The sequence below is a fragment of the Echinops telfairi genome, unplaced genomic scaffold (genome assembly GCF_000313985.2).
Source record: "Echinops telfairi isolate 266 unplaced genomic scaffold, ASM31398v2 ScPeMD7_18;HRSCAF=68, whole genome shotgun sequence".
NCBI lineage: Eukaryota > Metazoa > Chordata > Mammalia > Afrosoricida > Tenrecidae > Echinops > Echinops telfairi.
In genome coordinates, this window is record NW_022103915.1 from 1,501,400 (window position 1) to 1,523,414 (window position 22,015).

At 45.7% G+C, this 22,015-nt stretch overlaps 1 protein-coding gene across 5 annotated transcripts in view; it reads right to left on the reverse strand.

The window, feature by feature from the left end:
* MARK3 (microtubule affinity regulating kinase 3) overlaps positions 1 to 22,015 on the reverse strand; it is an 84,628-nt gene that overhangs the window by 18,437 nt on the left and 44,176 nt on the right. For 4 of the 5 annotated variants that reach the window (XM_045287712.1, XM_004698810.4, XM_045287711.1 and 1 more), the window contains exons 4-12: positions 15,466 to 15,514; positions 12,764 to 12,829; positions 8,330 to 8,400; positions 5,851 to 5,907; positions 3,358 to 3,594; positions 3,110 to 3,229; positions 2,772 to 2,871; positions 2,383 to 2,495; positions 1,737 to 1,890 (exon numbers count right to left, since the gene is read on the reverse strand). In XM_045287712.1, coding sequence (XP_045143647.1) covers positions 1,737 to 1,890; positions 2,383 to 2,495; positions 2,772 to 2,871; positions 3,110 to 3,229; positions 3,358 to 3,594; positions 5,851 to 5,907; positions 8,330 to 8,400; positions 12,764 to 12,829; positions 15,466 to 15,514 — 967 coding nt within the window. The remainder of the gene's footprint in view (positions 1 to 1,736; positions 1,891 to 2,382; positions 2,496 to 2,771; positions 2,872 to 3,109; positions 3,230 to 3,357; positions 3,595 to 5,850; positions 5,908 to 8,329; positions 8,401 to 12,763; positions 12,830 to 15,465; positions 15,515 to 22,015) is intronic. The other variant, XM_045287710.1, reaches the window with a different exon arrangement.

Here is a 22,015-nt window from a genome sequence, read left to right on the forward strand (position 1 = left end):
TGTACAAATGCGCTTTACACAATTGATGTGTGTATGGATTGGGATAACAGTTGTATGAGCCCCTAATAAAATGTTAAAAAAGAGAAAAGAAAAAAATTAGCTCCTAAAATAAAATAAAAAAATTAAAAAAAAAAAAAAAAAAAGAATCCCCGAGGCTTGAAATTTTTCTTCAGTTCTCTCAGCGTGAGAAATGCCAAGTGTGCGCTTTCCCCGTGATTTTCAAATCTTTGCACATTTCATGGTACTGCACTGTTTCCGAACGACCCCCTTATTGCACCACTTATTACTGCTCTCTTCTTCCTGCACCACTGCTCTCACTCGCTTTACTTACTCTGTGTTCAAGGGCAAATCTCCAAGTCTCTTCTGACAACCATATTTTGCTTTCTCTTTCCTGTCCTTTAAATGACCTTTTGCTTTCTTTATGAACCACATCCTTGATAGCATCGTATAACGCATCTGATGTTTAGAACGTGAAATCTATTCTTGAGATGGTTTCTAAATTCAGATAGGGTATACTCATCTTCTGTGAAGCGGTTTTAATTTCCTTTCTGCTTCAACTTTATTTATTTATTTTCCTGCTTTAACTTTAATTTGAATATAAGAAACCGATGGTTTCTTCAACACTCAGTCCCTGACTTGTTCTGACGGATGGCATTAGCTTCTCCATCATGTCTTTCCAGAGATGTAATAGTTGTGATTCCTATGTATTCTATCCAGGGATATACACACATAGGTGCACAGTCACACTTCTGTTTTTGAAAAAAAAAAAAAGGTATTGCAATGAATACGTTTTTTGGCCTTACAGAATCTCTCTGTCGTTTGTATCATCAACACCGTAATTCCAACTACCGATCCTTTTAGTTTCCAATTTTTGCATTTCTATCACCAGTAACTATCATTACATCTCAATTGAATGCTTGATTCAGTTCAGACTGCAGAAGTACATGGAATTCTTCAATTTCTTCAGTTTGTCACTCTGGACACAGCCCACATTATGAATAACTGACTCAGAATGGCCAACATCAGTCTATTTCAGCTCACCAGTATCATTCGTTCCCAATCAATTTTTACAACTTCCAATTTTCTGATGCTTTCTGCTGTTTCTTTCCATTTTGAATGGTGCCACACAAGCACACGAAGGTCCTGAAAGCTTTACCCCCGCTCCCCAAATCAGGGTCAACGTCTCTCTGAGGAGACAGTTGTTCCTCAGTGGTACTTTGCTTGCCTTTCGACCTGGGGGGCTCATTGATAGTACACCCAACAATACTCTGCTGCTCTCGACAAGGTAGCCAATGGTCACATTTCTCAGAAGCAGATCATCAGGACCTTCTTCCCAGCCTTCGTCTGGAAATTCCCAAGCTGGTCTGTCACAGGTAAGCCTGCTAGTATTGAAAATGCTGGTGGCAATGCTTCCAGCATCAGAGCAACACGTAAGCCACCAGTGTGGGGCAAACTGACAGGCATGTGGTAGGGGTACAGAAATGTGACTCATTTAAATGAACTGAAATGAAAGATCAATTCATGTGCTCAGCAGCCACATGTGGCTAGCCACTAGTCTGCTGGGCTATTTTCATCTGCTGGGCAGTGCTGCTCTAGGATGCGCAGGATTCCTGCAGGGGTGCATGGTGGGAGCCATGGAAGGCTCATACCAGTACTTCATGGGGGCTAGAGAAAAACAAGAAAGCAGGCAAATCCAGCAAGCCTCCAGTCTGTGTGCTGGGCTGTTGCAGACTTACCATGGTCACTATACCGCCTCTGCTTCTGGCTTGAGGAGATGCTTCTCTGCACCTTGTGGTGAGGAGACTGGCCAGTGCTATTGTTGAGATCACTGCTTGGCCTGACCTTTGCAAGTGAGAGATTGCTGCTAGAACTGGAATCACTAGCATCCAGCTAAGAGAAAACAGAGAAACAGAGGAAAACACAATACACACCTAACGGTTCGTTAACACAATAAACTCGACACCTCTCCCAACACAGTTCATTTAGAGGGCAGACTTGCCGTGCCCCGATGCCACCACGCGCAGGGACACACTCGGTGGCACGCTCAAGAGGAAGTGCACAGCGACTTTCCTTGGCACGTTCTCAAAGCACTTCACTCGCTCACTCAAACATTCATGTTATGAACTGACTCATGGGTGCCAAGTATGTGACATACCCAACAGGAAGGCTTACTATCATCTTTAAGTTAAGACAGTTACTCTAAGATAGTCACTGCAGTAATGGCCATAGGAGTTCAATTTGCAGTTTCCAGGTAAATTTAAGAATGGTAACAAAAATGCTACAAAAACTGAAAAAAAGAGAAAAAACACCCACACAACTAAGGCAAGCGTATAGAAACAGAGTTGACGAAGAATGCTGTTGTTTCCTATTAATGATTCTTACCTCTGAAGATTTTCTCCCCAACAACAAATATGTAGCTGTGATCTCATCATATTTCATTTTACTAAGTGATTCTTGAATTTCTTCTTGTGAATATCCCATTCCTATCATAATATCTAAGAAGAAGGGTAAAAGACAGTTTGTGGGGGAAACCTGCAAATAACTTGTTAAATTTCTAACAGAAATCCATAGTTCACTTGCTGCTGAGTTACAGGATGTTTACAGAAAACTGCAGGTAAGTTCCTCAATGTGACCAAACTGACAGGCGGATTCATTACCTTGCACTTTCCTCTCACTGTTCCCACTCTAAGCATATTCACAAGAACCTCAATGGAAGTGTGACAGGTGCACATGTGCCCATGTACGTGTACGCCTGGGGGCAGATAAATTACCTATTCTCTTCTGGTCCGAGATGTCGAGTTCTGGTTCAATGAATGGTTTCAGTTCATCCTCCTCATGTCCTGCATTGATCCACCTATCCTTCATGATTTGCTGGAAAGGTGAACTGTTTGTTAGCAGTATAAGGTAAATACATGTGTCATCACAATATTTAGAAATACTTATTTTCAACATTTCATCGATTATAGTTCAAAGAGGAATGTAAAAAAACTTATTTTCATGGATCAATGGCTGTTTAAGAACCATAATTAAAAAGCCCCTGGGCTGCCCCCCACACCGAGTTCTGAAAGCATCTCAAAGCCCCGTTGACTCTGTGTGCACATGTGATTACCTCTAGAGTGCCTCGTTTGATTGGATTTAGCACCAGGAAACGCTTGAGGAGGTTTTCACAGTCCGTGGACATGTAGAAAGGGATTCTGTACTTCCCTCTCAGGACTCTCTCTCTCAGTTCCTTTGGGAGGCAGGGAGGAAAGAAACGAGTGAGGGGCAGTTAGGTGAACACTGGACCTGACTCCGCCCCGCTACAGCTGGAACACCTTGTTCCAGCTTTGAAGAGCGCAGATGCAAGGCCTCCTGTACCTTTAGGTTCTGCCCGTCGAAAGGAAGTGAGCCGCTGACTAGCGTGTAGAGAATGACGCCCAGGCTCCACACGTCCACCTCAGGCCCGTCGTATTTCTTGCCCTGGAAGAGCTCTGGGGCCGCATACGGAGGACTGCCACAGAAGGTGTCCAGTTTACTGCCAACAGCAAATTCATTGCTAAAACCAAAGTCTGCTATTTTAATGTTCATGTCAGCATCTAACAATAGATTTTCAGCCTAGAGGGAAAACATCAAGACAAAATAAAATTTAACCAAAATATACTTGGAACTGTGATAGAATTAGGCATTTCATAAAAGCTTTTCATACTGCTATAACATTAATATAGCCTAATGAATAAAATGAGAAAACGTTCTTCCTGGGGAAGATAAAACCCAGGAGATAAAATGAGTTATAGCATGGCTTTAAACATCAAATGGTCCATATTCAAGAAAATGTTGGCTTTTTCAATTAATAATAACAGATGCCATTAAAAAACAGGTACTCAATTCCATGTGGAGAGCTATGTTTCATGAAGACAGCCACGTAAGCTGTAAAGTGGCTGTTACTGTGGAGGGGAATCAGAGACACCTTTGAGATATAAACCAGCCATTTCCATTGATTACATCGAGGGTTTACCATATGGCTGCTGCATCTCAGTAGCTGCGCTGATGTCTGGATATAAAAGAGTGACGCAGCAGGAAGGAGCCTCCCTTCAGAGAGCTCCCAGCTTAGGAGAGACAGAAAAGTAGGCAGCCAAGAAGCAGACATCTAGAGGGAATGAGTCCCTGGGACTGGGCAAGTGGCCTAGCAAGTTCTAATTCTAGTTTGGTGAGTAGTGGCTGGAGTCTTAAAAGCTTTTAAATAACCACCTAAGACACAGCTATAATTCTCTTGCCATGGGGCACAATGAGTGAAGAAAACGAGAGACAGATGACATGGACCACGATCCTCCACCGAGGGGTGCCTGGCTATCTCTACCTTCCACTCTGTGGATGAGCGGGAAACAAATGTAGAACAAAACTCAAGATCATAAAGAGGCTTGCTGGTCTGACGGAGATTGGTGGCACCGAGACTCTGGCCCTTAGACATCCTGCAATCCAAGAATGGACAAGTCTACAAGGTGAGAGGTGGCCAGCCTTGAAACCATTAGCCACAGGCAAGCACCAGGACAGCCTGGCTCCCCCGGGACAATGGAAATAGAAACACAGGAGCCAGCTGTTACGTGGTGGGGACTGTACCCAATGCCCGATGCACAGTGTGTAGGAAACGGTGAATGGAAAACCAATGTGTACATAAACTTTTCCCAGATGACGCTAACAATGCAATGGAAATGCAGCCACACTGACATGTGTTGGAACAGTGGTGTTGGAATATTGGGCGTAGGGAGCCGTGCAACCAGCATTGGGGGTTCTGGAGAGCTTCTGAGAAGAGGGTAAATGTAAGCTCCAGCTGGAAGGACCAGCAGGTTAGTCGATGGGTGTGGGAGTGCTGAAGGAAGGGTATTTCAGCAAGAAACAACAGTCTGAATATCCAGAGATGAGAGAATGGTTCACTCAGCACAAGAGGCCACTGGGCAGTGGTCGCCAGGAAAGTTTAGATAGCTACTGGATCAGGATTTGAGCTGACACCGGTTGGTCGCACCTGTGTTTTTTGACATGGCATGGAGAAAGCACGGGAGGAAGAGGAGTGCTGGGCACCCCTGGGAGACGGGCAAGAAACAACCGTAGGAGCCAAGTAAGGTGGTGACAGTGGTCTCGGTCAGCACAGTGCCAATGGGGAGGGACAACAGTGAGCTTGAGGAACACTTGGGGAAAGGCAGCAGGAATTAGTGACAGGAAAGCTCAGGGAGGGGAAGAGAACCTGGAGGGAGGGGCTTGCTGAGGGTGGGTAGGCACCCTTTCCCCTGTGGGAGCTGGGTCCTTCCAGGGCTCTAGGCTGCAGGGTGGGTTTGGGAGTCACTCACAGATGAGTGGTCCTGAAGCTACCAGAGGGTGGGTGTGGAGGTTAATGGGCACCAAGCCCCAGTGTCACAACAATGCTTAGAGACATGTGGCTGTGAAAAGGTATAGTAGTGGAGTGGGCCTGGGAAACGAGCTGGAGCAGGGCAGATGGGTCAGGACTGCTGTGAGAAGTTGGCAGGACAGGGTAGAATGAAGACAAGGAGTCACCGAGGGGCTGCAGGCCTGAGAAGATGGGCGGGGGCGCTGGTGGAGATGTGCCATAGAGGCCCAGGCTGCTGGGAGACAAAAGGAGTTTCTGCTTGGAACATCTCCATGCCCCGGGAAGTCAGAGAGCCCGTTACATGCTGAGTGAGGGTGCTGGTGGAGGGCCAGGAAGGTCTCAAGTCAACACTTCAAACAGGCGAGGGTGATGCTTAGGGGAGACCAGGTGCTGTGGAGGCTTTCCTGCTACCCATCTATAACTCCTCCTGGAAGCAAACCAGTTTGCTCTCACTGAAGGATGCAGCCAAGCTGGGCCTGCGGGCTACTCACCTTGAGGTCTCTGTGGACGATGCGCTTCTGGTGGCAGTACTGCACCGCAGACACGATCTGGACAGGAACGGGCGAGGAGGACAGTTAGCGTCGGCCAGACTCAGGCTTGGACCCACACATGCACAGCAACATTCACACACACCCCAGACCCAGAGAGCTCACAGGGGAGTGTATACGGAGCTTGAAGAACCACTGTTGTAGACTCTGATCTTCTCAGTTCAGAGGGAGGTGCTCCTCCGGTTTGACTACCCCTCACCACCCTGAGGTTCTGCAGGGCTGGGGGGGCTCTCCATGCCCAGAGGAGCAATGGAGAGCACCAGGCCACCCGGGCGCCACTTCTCCAGGCTGCCTTTCCTCTCACCACTTCCCTTTGCTGGCAGTTTGGTGCTCGGGGCAGGGTCCTCTTCCTTAGAATGAAGCATAGTGAGCAGAGCTTCAAACTGGTTCTTCCCAGTTCAGACATGGGTGACAAAGGGGAACTGGAACAGACCCTACTTTATTAAATGTGGATGCACCGAATGGGAGAGACTACAGATGGACTCCCTGCGAGGAAATGTTTCCCACTTAGAAAACAAGGGCTGCTTGCATGTTGCATACAATCAAATCTCCTTAGAGCCAGGAACAACAGCTCCCATTCAAAGACAGCAGTCAACGGTATCACTCTGTGTGTGTGGCACTCTCCAAAGTCCTGGCAATAATCCAGGTTAGGCACTGAGCTCCAGAAGAGGCTCACTGCAGCTCTTCCAAGCCTCCCATTCCCGAGCTTCAACGGGAAATGCTCCCCACTCTGACTACTGCTCCAATTAAATTGTCAGTCCTTACTGAATTGCTTCAAAAACTGGCAGCAGTGTGCCTTGAAATGTTAGCTCTGAACTGCTCCCAGTGGCTCTGGCTCCCCCATGGGTTTCTGAGACGGTAGCTGTTCACAGGAATCATGGCAGCCCAATGCAGAACCACGACGCCACCAGGGCTCCTCACGCCCATGGCTAGCAACATTAACAATGGTTCTACTAAGTTTCATATTAATGACTAACTTACTATTAACTAACTACTATTTACTTAGTAAGCTTGTTTTTCTAATTTAAAAAGTTTTTAATGCTCATTATAAAAATCTTAGGAAATAAACAGGGGTTATAATGAAAACAGTTTGGTTTTCCAAATCACTGTTGACCTTTAATGAAAACCAGCTGCACAACTGCTGGACATAAAAATCACAGACGCCGGTGGTTCAAAATAAGCAGCAAGATGATGAGATGATGCCAAGGTCAAAAAGTCATCAAAAACCTTCATTACTTTATATAAAAATATCCAGAATACCTGACCAACTCACTATTAACTAAAGGTAGTAAAACGTCCATGTGTCAAAAGATGGTTTTTAAAGCACCAGCTACTTTGGATGATTATTTTTTTAGCCAATGTTTTCTATATGTAAGCAAACAAAGGGAAGTTAGGTTGTTGGCTTAAATTACGTATCTCACTGCTTGGTCCAGCTCTCTTTTTCCCCACTTCCTGTATGGTTTTTCTCCCTATTCTACAACATCTCAAAGCTAACCTGACACCACACTAACCAGAAAATAAACAGCTTTAGCTTGTGGCTAGTTTGGACCAGCTTCTCAGCCACAGCAGTTGTTCCTAAGGAGCGCTGAGAGCACTGGTGCTTTCTGTGTAAACACTGTGTGTCGCCTGTCACACATGGGGCAAATGGAGGCCACAACACTGCCTCACGAGCAGACAATGGAGACCGGAGTCCATCCCTTTCCTCCAAAGAGAAGGGGGGCAGAGCGGCCTTTGTGTGCGCGAGGCTGTAAATCTGTAGAAGCATACACCATGCCCTCCTCCTTTGGAGCGGTTGGTGGGTTTGAACTGCTGCACTTTCGGCGCTGCCACACTCTAGGGTCCCTTGTTTTAAATGCAGTCATAATCAATAAAGACATGAGCTAACCTATGCACTCAAAACTTGCTTTTATGAAAACAGGTACCATATATACTCGTGTATAAGCCAAGTTTTCCAGCACATTTTTAATGTAGTTCTTTGGGTAAAATTAGGTGCTCAGCTGATATTCGGATTAGCTTATACTCGAGTATGTACTTGGTATCTCTAAATCACTAACAGATACAGTTCTATCTGATTTGGTTTCTGTAAGACAAAATGAGTAAGGAATGTTGGGACTGTAACTCTTCTTGGTAAAAATTGTGGGGGGAAAAGTTTTCAGTGGTTTAAATGAACATAACCATGAGTGTTTTGAACGAGTCTAGCTTTTTTTTCAAGGCTCAACTATCAGAACTGTGTGAGAGGTCTGTTCCAACCACCAGGTGAGGCCGCCTGTGGCACAGGAAGTGCTCAACCCATTTCTGTTGAACTGAATAGACAAGCCCCGCTTGCCCAACAGACCTCAGGGCATTAACGGGGCAAGTAGGGGTTTGTCGGGCGGGCACCTAACTTCATTCCAGTCAAACACAAAAGGAAGACTATTCGTACCTGTCGAAACTTCGCTCTTGCTTCTTTTTCTTTCATTCTTCCATGTGCAACCAGGTAGTCAAACACCTCACCTGCCATTGGGAGAAAGCATAGTGAGCTCACGCCTCGAGACGGACACCTGTCCACAAAGGGACAGCGCCTGGCTTCTGGCCATGGTCTAACATCCATTTAGGCAGTGCGTGTGTGAGGACAGCCAGAAAAAGGTAGACTCCAAACGCAGCTGGCCGTGTGCTTACTGTTAATGAGATCTATACGTAAAAGCCTCAACATTTAATATGCTTAAATTCTCCACCTTTTCCTTAAGGAATATGTATTTTCCCTCTGCTTGAACAATGAAAGCAGAGCCGAGCCTGGTCAGCTGTATGTGTCACAGGACAGAGAACCCCTTCCTGAACCTGCTTTCATCCAACAAGTGTTTTATTGCTAGGCCCAGGGAAACGTGGCACTAATGCTGCCGTTCCAGTGGGGATGGAAAACAAGTGCATACAGCCTATCGGCGAGTAAGTGCTACGAATCACAGGGAGTGCACAGGCCCAGTGTTGACAGGGGAGCGTTACTGGGGAAGAGTGCATGCAGAGAGCAGCCAGGGGGCCGTGTGGTGGGAAGACAGGGCATTCTGAGGAGTCAGCCTAGAGGCGAGGCGTGCAGGCTACAGCCTGGTAAGGGGGTGCTGGGGAGACAATGGCATCATGCTGGCAGGCCGACCGTGGTACGGGGTGGGGTTGAGGGTAGGGGGTTCAGGATATAGTCTGAATGGAAGAGCTTAACCCCAGAGTCGACAAGTTGATTCTGCCTCACGGTGAACCTACTGGGTGGAGAACTGCCCTATGGGGTGCACAGCTTTAACAATCTTTCCGTGTACAGATGGCCACCACATGCCTCCCTTGTGGAGCCCTCTCTTGTGGCCTTTGAATGGCCAGTCTTTTGCTTAGCAGCTGAGTGCTTAACCACTGCACCACCGACACTGAGGTGGCAGCTCACATGCTGGTAATGTCCAGGGGACTTGGTGATCACTGAAGGTCACAAGCTCTTCCAACTACTTGTCAAGTAGAGCAATGAAACACCAATGCTGACACCAATCAATAGCGGATTAATGTAGAAAATTAATCTTTTTAAAATGTGTTTTTGGGGAAGAAGCAGGCCTATTTCACACTGAAATGACACATACCCATCAGCTTAGTGACTACACTGAACCAAAGTATGGGATGGTTAAAAAGTCTCCCAGTGGTAGCTTACCCAGGGGCAGTTAGGAAAACATCTCAGACATGCCAACCACTGCGAGGGGATGAGTCATTGGGCCTGGGGCTCAGAACCACAGTCTCCAAGCACCAAGGCACATGGCTTCAGGTCATCCACAAAGACAGTGTTCTACACCAACGCCACTTCGGTGAGTAGTGACTGGGAACTTGTAAGTTTGTGAGCAGCCGTGCCAGGTGCAACTATTATCTCTTCCCACCAGAAGAAGGAAGAGTGGTGAAATGCTAACGACACCGGCACAGTGAGTGCAATGAACTAATGCTGTTGGTAAGTGCTGCTGAGTTGGCTCCGACTAACAGTGACCCGATGTACAACTGAATGAAGCACTGTCCGGTCCTGCAACATTCTCACAATTGCTCCAATGCTTGAGCCCATTGCTGCAGCCACAGTGTCAGTCCATCACCTTGAGGGCCTTCCCCTCCTTTGCTGCCCCTCTGTTTTACCAGGCATGGTGACCTTTCTCCAGGGACTGGTCTCTCCTGACAACTTGTTAAAAGTATGCTAGACAAAGTCTCAAGACCATTGCTTCTAAGGAGTATTCTGGCTGTACTTCTTCCAAAACAGATCTGCTTGTTCTCTTGGCAGTCCAGGTGCTGCACCACCATTCAAGATTTGAATTATATGCACGAACCAATGGGACCAGACAAACATCAGTCTCTACAACCCTGAGACTGAAGGGCCAGTTGGCACCCGGCTACCATGACCAACAGCTCTGAAATGGGCAGGCTGGGAGAAATCCGTCAAACAAAACCCCAAATCCTAAGAGACCAGGGTTATTGGTTGGACAGGGGACTGGTGGGACCCAGGTCTGGAACTGAACTTAGCCCTGTGTTAGAACAGAATAATCAACCACGGACCCTCAAAAGTGCAGCATTTACCCGCAGGCAAAGTTTAGAGGGTTCTAGCAGAAGGAGAAATGGCAACAGGAAGCCCAGAAGGAAGTGGGAGAAAGGATGGTGTACTGAGGGGATTTCCATGGATGTGTATAGACTGCTGGATGTAAACTGATCTGTAGACCTCTACCTAATTCACAGTAAAAAGTAGGGGAGAGAGCTTAGTTCCATAACAAAGATTTTTGTAAAAGGAAACGTCATTCTGAATAGTTCTGTCTTTTAAATTCTTAACTTTAACTCACAATAGCTTGATTTTAAATAGTAAATTATATTATCTTCTATGAGGCATTACATATTGCTGGTTTTTACGATGAAGAATTCTGAAGTTAAATATTTGATAGTAAGATGTTAGCATTTGCTAAGTGAATGACTTTTCTATTTGCAGAAGAGTACACGAGATTAATCAGTGAAACCAAGATAGGCATCTATCACTCCTAAACTTAAAAAAAACAAAAATAAACCCACTAGTGGTTGTAGAACCACACAGATATGCCCAGGTTACCCAAAGTTCTAAGACAGCATAAATCCATTCTGGAGGGAAGGTTTCTGAGACCACAAAGCCACTCATAATCTAGAGTGAGCAATCATGAATCCAGCCCAGGCCTGATTAAAGCCTCTAACAGCAGTGACTTGAGGGGAGAAAGCAGAGAGTTGCTCCCTGTACCCAGGCCTGGTTCTGGAGCAGTGCAGTGGGAGAATGGGTTCACCTGGGACATCTCCAGGCTGGACAGTTAGAAATCTGCAGCGGAAGCTCCCCACCTGGCCAGCTCTGTGGCCCCTGGCAGAGGACCACCTGCAAATGGCAGATAGTGGTCCTGCATGATACCTTTGGTTCCCACTAATTTTATGACTGGCAGATCAAAGAGACCAGGCTGGGAACACTATGGGGATTGCTATAGTGACAAATGCGTTGCGCATAAAGCTTATCTCCTAAAGACGGGCAAGGCTTTGCTGAGTGGGGTGAAGAACCCAAACCCAGAGTTGTAAATTGAGGTTATGGAGCTGAGCACTAGCCTCTGAGGTGCCAGGTCTTCTGGCCAGTTGGCATCTGCATGGACCCCACTCCTTTTCTACCCCAAATGGGTACTTCTCAGACGCTTCTCCCTCACTGTACACAGCTGTGAACAAAACCTGTGACTAGCTAGCCAAGGGAGAAGAGGTGCTATGGGTCGAGAGAGAGCCCCCTCCCATGCACTGCAGGTCACAGGCACGAGGAGGCTACTCAGGGTAAGTGCTAACTTCATGGAGGTCCCTGCTTCTGCAACTTTCAGTGCTCCCTCTGACCCCCAAGCTCCAGCTCCAGACCACAGGCTGACAATGCATAACTCAGCACCAGGGCGGGGCGGAGGACAGAAGTCGGCAGGAGACATGCCCGTGGGGTTCCCTTTCAGTCTCCTGAGAAAAAAGCCTTCTGCTGGGACCAGTGCAGGGCTAGGCTGGCAGCTATGATGGCTCCACCACTGATGGCTCCCTAAATTCCAATCCATGCTTATGTTGGTGCAGATCTGCTCAGTGCTTGGCACTGGGTGAGAGGTGGGCACCCGGTGGCAAGAATGTCTGTCTTCCAGCAGCCCTGAGACTCAGCCAGCCACACACTACAAGCCCATCCAGCTGAAGGTACTCAAACCAGAGATGCCACGACAGGCGGAGGCCCTGTGGAAGTCCTTCAGGAGAAAGCCTAAATTCACAGGAGGCTACTCTCATCCTCCATCAATGAGGGGTGGGACTCCAATGGCCCAGGATGGGCTCCTGAATGGAGGAGCCAGCAGGGCTGGCAGGGGAGGGGAGGGGAGGGGGGGGAAGGGGAAGGGGAGGGGAAGATAAGGAACGCTTTAGGTGGCTGCCAAGTACTAATCTTATGGTTAGCAGCTGAGTACTTATCCTTTGTACCACCAGGGCTCCTCTGACAGATAATTATTGGTCCTTAATCTTTATTTTTTCCATTGTTTACTATGTAGTACTATTTTCCGTCCCGCTCCCTTCTTTCATCTCGCTCCCCTCCCCTAGCTTCAATTTTCTGGTTTCTCTCTTTAAAATAGTGGTCAAATAAATAAATAAACAAGCAAGCAAATAAAATTTTAAAATGGTAGTCCCAGTCCTTTATCTTTACTTCAGGGAATTCCCAGGACATGCACTTATCATAACCATCATTTCTGGCTTTATGCTAATAGTGAACTACTAAATTTACACTGGATAGCTAACAAATGTCCCCATGGGCAGCGTGCTGTGTTTGCCCAGAAGGGAAGACAGGCATGGGCACTCCCACAGAAATAAAAGTCCTTACCTCCACTTGCGTACTCCATGATTAGGTAGAGAGTTTTTTCGGTCTCAATGACTTCAAATAACTTCACTGAGGGAGGAGAGGGGAGAATGAGATGAGAGACAAACACATGGCATACAGACACTCAACCAGAACAGCAATCTTAGTTGCTGGCCCTCAGAAAATAGCTGGGCGGCATTCTGTCCTAGAGGACACCTATAGGCGGATTCTGGGACCCCCCGGGCCAGGGCGTACAGGCACCCTGGAGTGCTCAGATAGTGCCCTGTGCTGTGCAGAGTGCGCTATTCCTGCCTGCCTGCAACCCCTCATATCCTCTAGGGGCCAAGGGCCTTGGTCGGGTCCTGGGAGCACAGCCTGTTGTTCCTCAGTCAAGCTCTGAGGACACTGACCACCAGTTGCAGGCCTTGGCTCCTGTGACTGTTCGGCATGAGGGAGAAGGGGCCACTCGGCACTTAGCCAAAGAGTTCACTGTGTCAGCAGAATCACTTTTCTTTTTTTTGAATCATTTTATTGGGAGCACTTACAGACATTTTAACAATCCATAGTTCAATTAGATCAAGCAAACTGTACAATTGCTGCCACCATCATTTCCAAAACATTTTCTTTCTTCTTGAACTCTTTGAAAACAGCTCCCTTTTACACCTGCCGCCCCCCGCCACCCCCCCATGCAAAATCACTTTTCAACGGGTCAGTGCAACATGCTACAGTGATCTCTTGTCAAAGGGAGAAAGGTGTTATTTCTATTACTGCTAATTCAGTCTAAGGCATAATGGAAGCAGGTAAGCAGCCAGGCCAGCCTTCCACTTGGATGACAAATATATCCACGTCAGTCTTTTCTGGCTTGGGCTCTTTGCTGGTGCTTAATGATCTATCACCCACGACTAGCGGGTCCCTTTCAACTCCAAGACACCTGGGACAGAGTGGAGCTTCCCCAGGGAGTTTCCAAGGCTGTCACCCTTTTAAGGGAGCTGACAGCCAGATCTTCCTCCCTCAGAACCGAGGGTGGGGGTTTGAACTGTTGACCTTTCAGTCAAGGGAGTATAAGCCAAGCACTTAAAACACTGTGCTTCCAGGGTCCTTCGACCCAGTAGTAGATGAGTAAAATCCCAAGAACATAGGAGTTCATCAAGCAATATGTCTGTTGAACTGCTAGTGAAAAAACGCTCTACATATTATCAAGAAAAACTATTTAAGAGAGCTAGAGCCAATGTGTACTGGGGGGCAACAATAGTAACACTCTTCTGAAGGCCAATGTGACTAGTGGCTCTCTGGGGAGAGATTATCAAAGATATGCCATTTAGTGAAAAAGAGAGAAATCTGAAAATTACTGGAGCACAACTTAGGTGGTTATCCGTTCAAATGGGCTCAGTGGCAATAGTTTTTGATAAATACACCCTATATCAGTGATTCTGAGACATAAGACACTTTCCATTTTAATACCCCTGATTATCAGCAAAACAGTGTCTTAGAATTCTTTGGCAGCGACTTTGTTTTTCAAACCTGTAAACCTGTAGTTGTCACAAGTTGATCCTCACTATGTCTCAAAGCCACTTCATTTGTGTCAGGGTGGAACTGGGCTCTCCAGGGTTCTCAATGGTTGATCACCAGAGCCTTTCTTCTGAGGGGCGTCTGGGTGGGCACTAACCACCAACCTCTGGTCAGGAGTGGAGCTTGGAAACCCTGGTTAGCAGCAGAGCTCTGTGTAAAAGCTTTGCCCCTCCTGTGGTCCTGAAGTCAGAACCATTATCTTCTGTTCTTGAGCCTCAAAATGTTCTGATCATTTCCTACGCAGAACGACCACTTAGTCGCTTCCTATGATGGATTTGAAGGCAAAATGACATACTCGACTGGGCAAAGATATTGAACTAGTAAGGATATTGTCAGTTATCAGGACCTAGACATAGTCAGTAGAAACACCGTCATCTTATTTAACAATAGTTCAGGAGTGAACCCGCCCAGGGGCTATGGGAAAGGTGGGCACTGGCACAGCAGGGTGGGTGCTCAGCAGGAGCTAGTGCCCTTCCCAGTTTGTTTCTCGTGATGCTGCTCATACAGGACGGGCCTCCCACATCATATAGCAGCAGCACAGAGCTGTGCACAGAGCTGTGCACATTCTGTGCACCCAGAATGCTGCCAGACAGCACGTGACCCTGACCACTGGCATTATGAAGCACGTCCAGTATTTTCTTAGGGCCACAGCAAAGTGTCATACCTTTAAAAATCTTAACTTGGGGTCTTACAGTAATTTCTATCAACTAGTTGTACAGAACTTAATTATGTTAGTTTCTTATATTTTTAAGCCATCATCTAATTATAGAGCTGTTGTTACTGCTTTAGCACTTTAAGTTCAAATATTTAATACCCATGTTTGTTTTGTCTTCAGAAATTTCAAAACACTAATAAAATGATCAATATCTTATATACATAGTTTGTGAAACGTGTACCTTTGCTGGGGAGCAAATAATGGGTATAAGAAGGAAGACAATCTAAAATGGATTTTGGTGAGGACTGCATGACTCTTCATATATTTAAACCACTGATTTGTAAGGTATATAAATTATGTCAATATAATTTTTTTAAGTGTACCTAGACTAGAGGGAAGGCAGGAAACCCTTCTTTTCATTCCTAGAATGTATATTTAGCTTTATGATATACTTTTAAGAATGCATTTAAGGTCCCCAAATAAATAAGAAAGCAGAAGGTACCTATGTTTGGATGGTTTAAAATCTTCATTATTCTTACTTCTCTGAAGAGCTAAAAGAAAGCACATACAATTCCCCAATACACGTTATTAAACATCACATTCCACTGTTGCGATAAAATTACATTTCTCTTAGATAACTAATGCATTGCAAATATTTAATAGTCCAAATCTATGGCTGATCTGCAGGACTGGGCTTAACTCTTGAAACAGCATACAGCCCATTATCAGATAGTATTAGCGATGTGCCACTTTATATTGCAAAGAACATCAGAGATACGGCACAATCTCCCTTTGATTCTGCCATCTTGAAAATGGACGATCACATGCAGCCAGGGGCAGGAACTCAGAAGTCCCAGGGAAGGAAGCCAGGTACCCTAGGTTGAGAATTCCAATGCCCTCTTCTTTCAGAAGACCATGAGTAAGCCACGCCTGGGGCCCAGCACTGAAGCAGGTAGGCGATCTAGCAGGTATAGGAAGGGTGCTACCGTGACGACCTCAGGGATCATACCTCCAGCAGGCGTGCTCTGGAGGCATGCTTTCTCACATCAACTGTGTGTCTTGCTGTGGGCAGAGGGACATCAGCAAATGTGAAGCAAGCAGGGGCTGTGTACACTTGCCAGGATGTTGGGGCTCGGTTTCTGGAAAGGGCTCTGGCCACTATGGGAAGAAGCTGAAGGTGGAGGAGGCTTCCCATCTAGAATATGGCTCTTCGCTGAAGGTGGAGGACGTCCCCTCTCCCATCAATGTGCCTGTGGTCATTCCCAGATAACTGCTTATGTTTGGAGAAGATAGAAGACAGCCGCCCACATCCATGACCATCAATCACACCTGAGTTATTGCTCAGCTTCTCTCCGTCCAGCTAGATAATTACATGTAAATTGTTTGTCACTTCAATCTATGTGAATCTCCCAATTATTTCTCCCAGCTATTTCTCTGGCTAAAGCAGAGGAACTGCACATTGGATTCAGTACCAAGACAGCATTTAATCAAGGAGTCCTGGTAGCACTGCTGGGTTAAGTGCTGGACTATACATCTCTGAAGAAAGATGAAGACCAACAGCCTCAGGCTCTCTACACAGGGAGGGTTACTATGAGTTGGGGGCTAGTTGATGGCAGTGGGTATAGCTCATAATCAGGGCTCTCAGCCAGTTTGAGCTGGTTCAGTCACAGCTGACTCAGCAAAATTGGAAAATACCCAAGTGTGTTAACACATGTATGTGCTGGAGCATTAAGTACAATGATACACTTGCAGCCCAAGTCCCGGGATGGGAGACTCCAAGAGAAGGGGGGTCGGGGTGAGGGGTGCCAGGACATATAGACCTGGTAGCTCGCTATGTGAGGCACACACAGTGAGCGGTGTTTCTAGCAGGGCAATGACTTGTAAAATTCCCACTCTGGCCAACATCAGTTTATAAACTCAGGTTCTCATGAATTAATCGGGAAACACCAGTTTGGGGCCCTGTTTAAAATACTGCCCTTACAATGAAGGTCTGGCCTGAAACAGCAGCCCTGCTTACCTTCTGCTCCCCTAGCCTCCTCCCTTCAGCTCTGAGGCACCCTCTGCCCTTTCCTTCCTCTGGCCTCTTCAGCCTTCAGGCAGAGTCCCTGGGAATCATTTCAAAACCAATTTCCTCCTCCACCCAGAATGTTTTTCAAGTTGTAGTAATACATTTTGATTTGTGTACTTATTTACTATATACCAGAAACTAAGCCTGATAGATAATTTGATTGAAGCTTGGGCTAGGCAAAAAATCCTACATTAGAAATCATTCTCATAGAGGAAAGAGCTGGGAGGAAAAGGGCATTTGTAGAGGTCTAGATAAAGACATGTACATATGCAAATATATTTATATGAGGATGGGGAAATAGATCTATGAGCCTATATTTGTAGGTTTAGTATTAAGGTAGCAGAAGGACATTGGGCCTCCACTCAGGTATTCCCTCAACACAAGAATACTTTCTTCTATTAAATTGCCATTCTATGATGCTCACCTTCCCAACACAACCACTGAAGACAAAGCGGGTGAATAAGCAAATGTGGTGAAGAAAGCTGATGGTGCCCGGCTATCAAAAAGTATAGTGTCTGGGGTCTTAAAGGCTTGAAGGTAATCAAGCGGCCATCAAGCTCAGAAGCAACAAAGCCCACATGGAACAACATAATCAGCCTGTGTGATCACGAGGTGTTGAACGGATCACTGAAGACAAATGGGTGCATAGGGAAATGTGGCGAAGAAAGCTGATGGTGCCCGGCTATCAAAAAGTATAGTGTCTGGGGTCTTAAAGGCTTGAAGGTAATCAAGCGGCCATCAAGCTCAGAAGCAACAAAGCCCACATGGAAGCACACCAGCCTACGCATCCACGAGGTGTTGAAGGGATCAGGTATAAGGCATCATCAGAACAAAAAATCTTACCATAGTGAATGATGGGGGGAGTGCGGAGTGGAGACCCAAAGCCCATTTGTAGGCCACTGGAGATCCCCTTTCAGACGGGTCTCCGGAAGGAGACAAGCCAGTCAGGGTGCGATGTAACAATGATGAAAAATACAACTTTCCTCTAGTTCCTAAATGTTTCCCCTCTGCTCCCACTATCATGACATGAATTCTACCTCACAGGTCTGGCTGGACCAGAGGATGTACACTGGTACAGACAGGAAATGGAAATCCAGGGAATCCAGGGCGGATGAGCCCTACAGGACCAGTGGTGTGAGTGGTGATACAGGGAGGGTAGAGGGAGAGTGAGTAAGAAAGAGGGAACCGATTACAAGGAACTATATGTGACCTCCTCCCTGGGGGGCGGACAACAGAAAAGTGGGTGAAGGGAGATGTTGGACAGGGCAAGATATGACAAAATAACAATTTATAAATTATCAAGGGCCCATGAGGGAGGGGGGAGCAGGGAGAGAGGGGAAAAATGAGGACCTAATGTCAGGGGCTTAACTGGAGAGGAAATGTTTTGAGAATGATGAGGGCACTGAATGTACAAATGCACTTCACACAATTGATGTGTGTAGGGATTGTGATAAAAGTTGTAATAAAATGATTTTAAAAAAAGAAATCATTCTCTCATGATGAGGGCAATGAATGTACAAATGTGCTTTACACAAATGATGTATGTATGGATTGTAATAAGAGTCGTATGAGCCCCTAATAAAACGATTTAAAAAATAAATAAATACATAGAAAAAAGAAAAAAAAGAGAGAAGAAATCATTCTCTCTCAGAATTTTAAAGGACTTAGATTATCTTGTAGCTTCTCGTATTGTTAGCAAGTCTGCTATCATTCTGCTACAATCCTGTGACCAGGTCATTATGACCCGATCTTTCATGAATATACACCTTCTCCTCACTACCAACATGGTTAGGTTCTGTAGTAGTTACATACTTTCAACTTGAAGTGGAAGGGTGGAGTCTAGCCTGTTAATCAGGTCACAGCCTGATGATACCTCTTTGTGGGCATGACCTCTTCATAAGGAAGGTCCTGGAACCATCCTCCCCCACCACACACACATCCTCTGCTTCACCTTCCAACTGTTGATCACTCAGACAGTTATAACAGCCACCACCATTGGATCCACACAATCTGCACCCATCAGATTGTGATCTCCCTGCATTCTGCATCACTGCATGTGGCTGTGTGAGTCTGAAGAGGGATTTAAGGACTAGTATCTGACTTATGGACTTGTTCTGGACTGGGGTGGGATGTTTGCTTGATATATACTTACCTCTTTATATAAAGCCCTCTCTATTACACATATATGAGAGTCACTGAATTTCTCTACTCGACTCAGCCTAACACAGGTTCTAAAGACCAGGTTTTTATGGAAAAATTGGCATTATGTGAAAATGGAAGGTAACCACATCATTATATAACTGCCAAATGACATCATTATGTAACTCCCAAATTACACAATCATACAACTGCTAAACCACTGAGAATCACAGCCCAGCAAAGTGGACACATAACCTTAACCACCACAGCCCATGTTCCTCTCACCTTGTACCTCAACTTCTATTATTGTCAGACATGCTCCGTTAATCCAAAAACTAGCCAGAGTAGATATTACTATTTCTCTACATGTGAAATGTGGATAATGAGACAGCTGATAAATAGGGAGTGGGTATTAACTGTCATGGTCATCTTATCCTCTTCCTTTCCTACTCAATCTTTGAAATGATCAATTAATAATATTTTCTTGGGAGGGTAACATCGTTTTCTCCTCTGGCTTTTCTTCCTTGCACCAGCCCCCCACCCGATTTTTCAGTCTCTAGCTATGGTCTTGGCTGTCCTTTCACATTTGAAACAGTGGACTGAATGCTCTACATGTAAGGGATGGACAACAGGATGTCTAGGCAGAGATGATGTCATTTTACTGAAAGATACCCAAATGTTTAAATCTAAAAATGTTTACATAACCAACTTTCACAGAGACAAGCTTTCTAATCGCCTTGTAGAATCACATATGCTGTGTGACTGTATCCTGACACAGAGTCACAGACACCCTCCCTATTGGAAAGGGCAAACTGTCCTTGTAGGTTCCTGAGACGGTCACTCCTACAGCCTTCCTCCTGTAAAGCAATTCTGAGGCAGACACCCGATGAGGGCTTCAGCACTCTGTGGGCTCCCGTGACTAAGATGGCTGCCAAGCCCAGGTGCTCTTTGACCAACATCTTCAGAGATCAAACTTCCTGGTTTTAGGAGCAGAGAAGATGCTACTGTCTGGCTGGCCAGGTGAGGAGGTGACACAGGCCTACCTGGTCCATGTACATATTTTCAACTACGAAACCCCCGCTTTCAGTTCTAGTTGTACTTCCACCCACAAGAGCAAAGTGTCACTCCTAAGCTTTCAGGGGCCTGCAACTTGAGTCAGCAAGGTTCTTGTTGCTACCTGCCCAGCACCCCTGCCTGAATCCCTCTCTCTGGTTGGCTAGGTCATTGACTGCTCATAAGTTTTCCATCCAGGCAATGCTGGGGTGAATTTTTTTGTCTATCGGGCTTGTGTTCTTTGACACTCCCTTTTAAAATTCTGTCATTCTCCTTTTATAAATCTTGAGACAGCCAAAGGTAAATGCTCTCTCTCTTTTTTTTTTTAGTGACAATGTCTTTTATTGTTTGACCAAGCTATTTTTCAGAGAAAGCTAATTACACAATATAGAAACTAGAGCCTCCCATTCAAAATGACTCTGGATCGACTTAACAACTCTCATTTTCGTAAACAGACATCCACGTTTAAATGCATCTTAGACCCATTCTCACCCACTGTATGGTTTCCTGCTGAGGTTGACATTCCAATCAGTCTCCACAGTGTTTTCACCATAAAAGTGAGTAACATTGCAAAGCAGCTTTACAATTTGAATCTACACCGTAACGACCTTACAGGATAATTCTGACGAGGACACCAGAATCCATCATGAACACCTGCTCTTGCATTAGTTAAGATCCATTTCTCCATGTGTCCCTGGACCCACAAAACAAGTATCAACAGGAGCTAAGGCAAGCAAAGGAAGCATCCCAGATCTGTTTTGAAGGCCTGGCCTTCCCAAGGGCAGTAAGGTGGATGACACTCCATTGTACCTCTTTGGTCATCAAATAAATGGGCGGAATGACCTCCCCACCTGATGCCCTAACACCGGATGGAGGGCTGCAATGACATGGTCCAGCACACAGGGCAAGAACGAGCATCTCCCGAGGTGACCCTTTCTCTCGTCCTCTTCTCATTTGTTTGCTTTAAAATCAAATAAATTGGAATATCAGAAGACGCCAATGGAAACAGCATGCAATCTAGCTAGAAATGGAACGTATTTTAAGAATTAAACCTCAATATTTCAGACATCAAAGAAAACGACATATTTTCCATGTCAAGTCGTGGGTTTCATTTCTTTTAAGAACTTTCCTTTATAACTTACTTCATGTTTCCAGAACTCTTTTTAAAAGAAATCAAATCGTTTTACATTCCCCCTTGTGGAAATGATTTACCATATTGCAATAGCTTCCCCCTATCAATTGACATGAAACTATTGCTTCAACTTAAATTATGTGAATTAAATAGCATTCTAATTCAGAGAAACTTAAAGGCAACTCACCTACTCTATACACACACACACACCACACACCCCGAGATAAATTGCAACAGGTTTTCTACAAGAAAAGTAACTGTTCTCCCATTGTGAATACGGCAGAAAGAATATCCAGCTGCAAACTATGTCCTGAAATCGCAAGAGTCTGTACCAGTTTAGGTTTCCTGGACTATCCGTGTAGGGGATGATTTACATGAATACCTCCTACGAGTATGACTGGACTCTAATTCGCCTATGGCTAACCAAGGGGAAACCAGGCACCCAGCTGGCTAGCTGCTCTAACACAGACGTGATGCTGGCTAGGCTTTTATGGGGTGGGGGATTTTGTTTCCACTGTCAAATTCATAGTCTATAAATTGAAATGTATAAACTTTAAATTAGCAGACAAATTACCTGCTCTTGGGTGCAGTTAAGGGGATGACACAAAACATACTAACAAAAAACTGCCACCACCACCCCCAAAAAAACCCAAACAAACC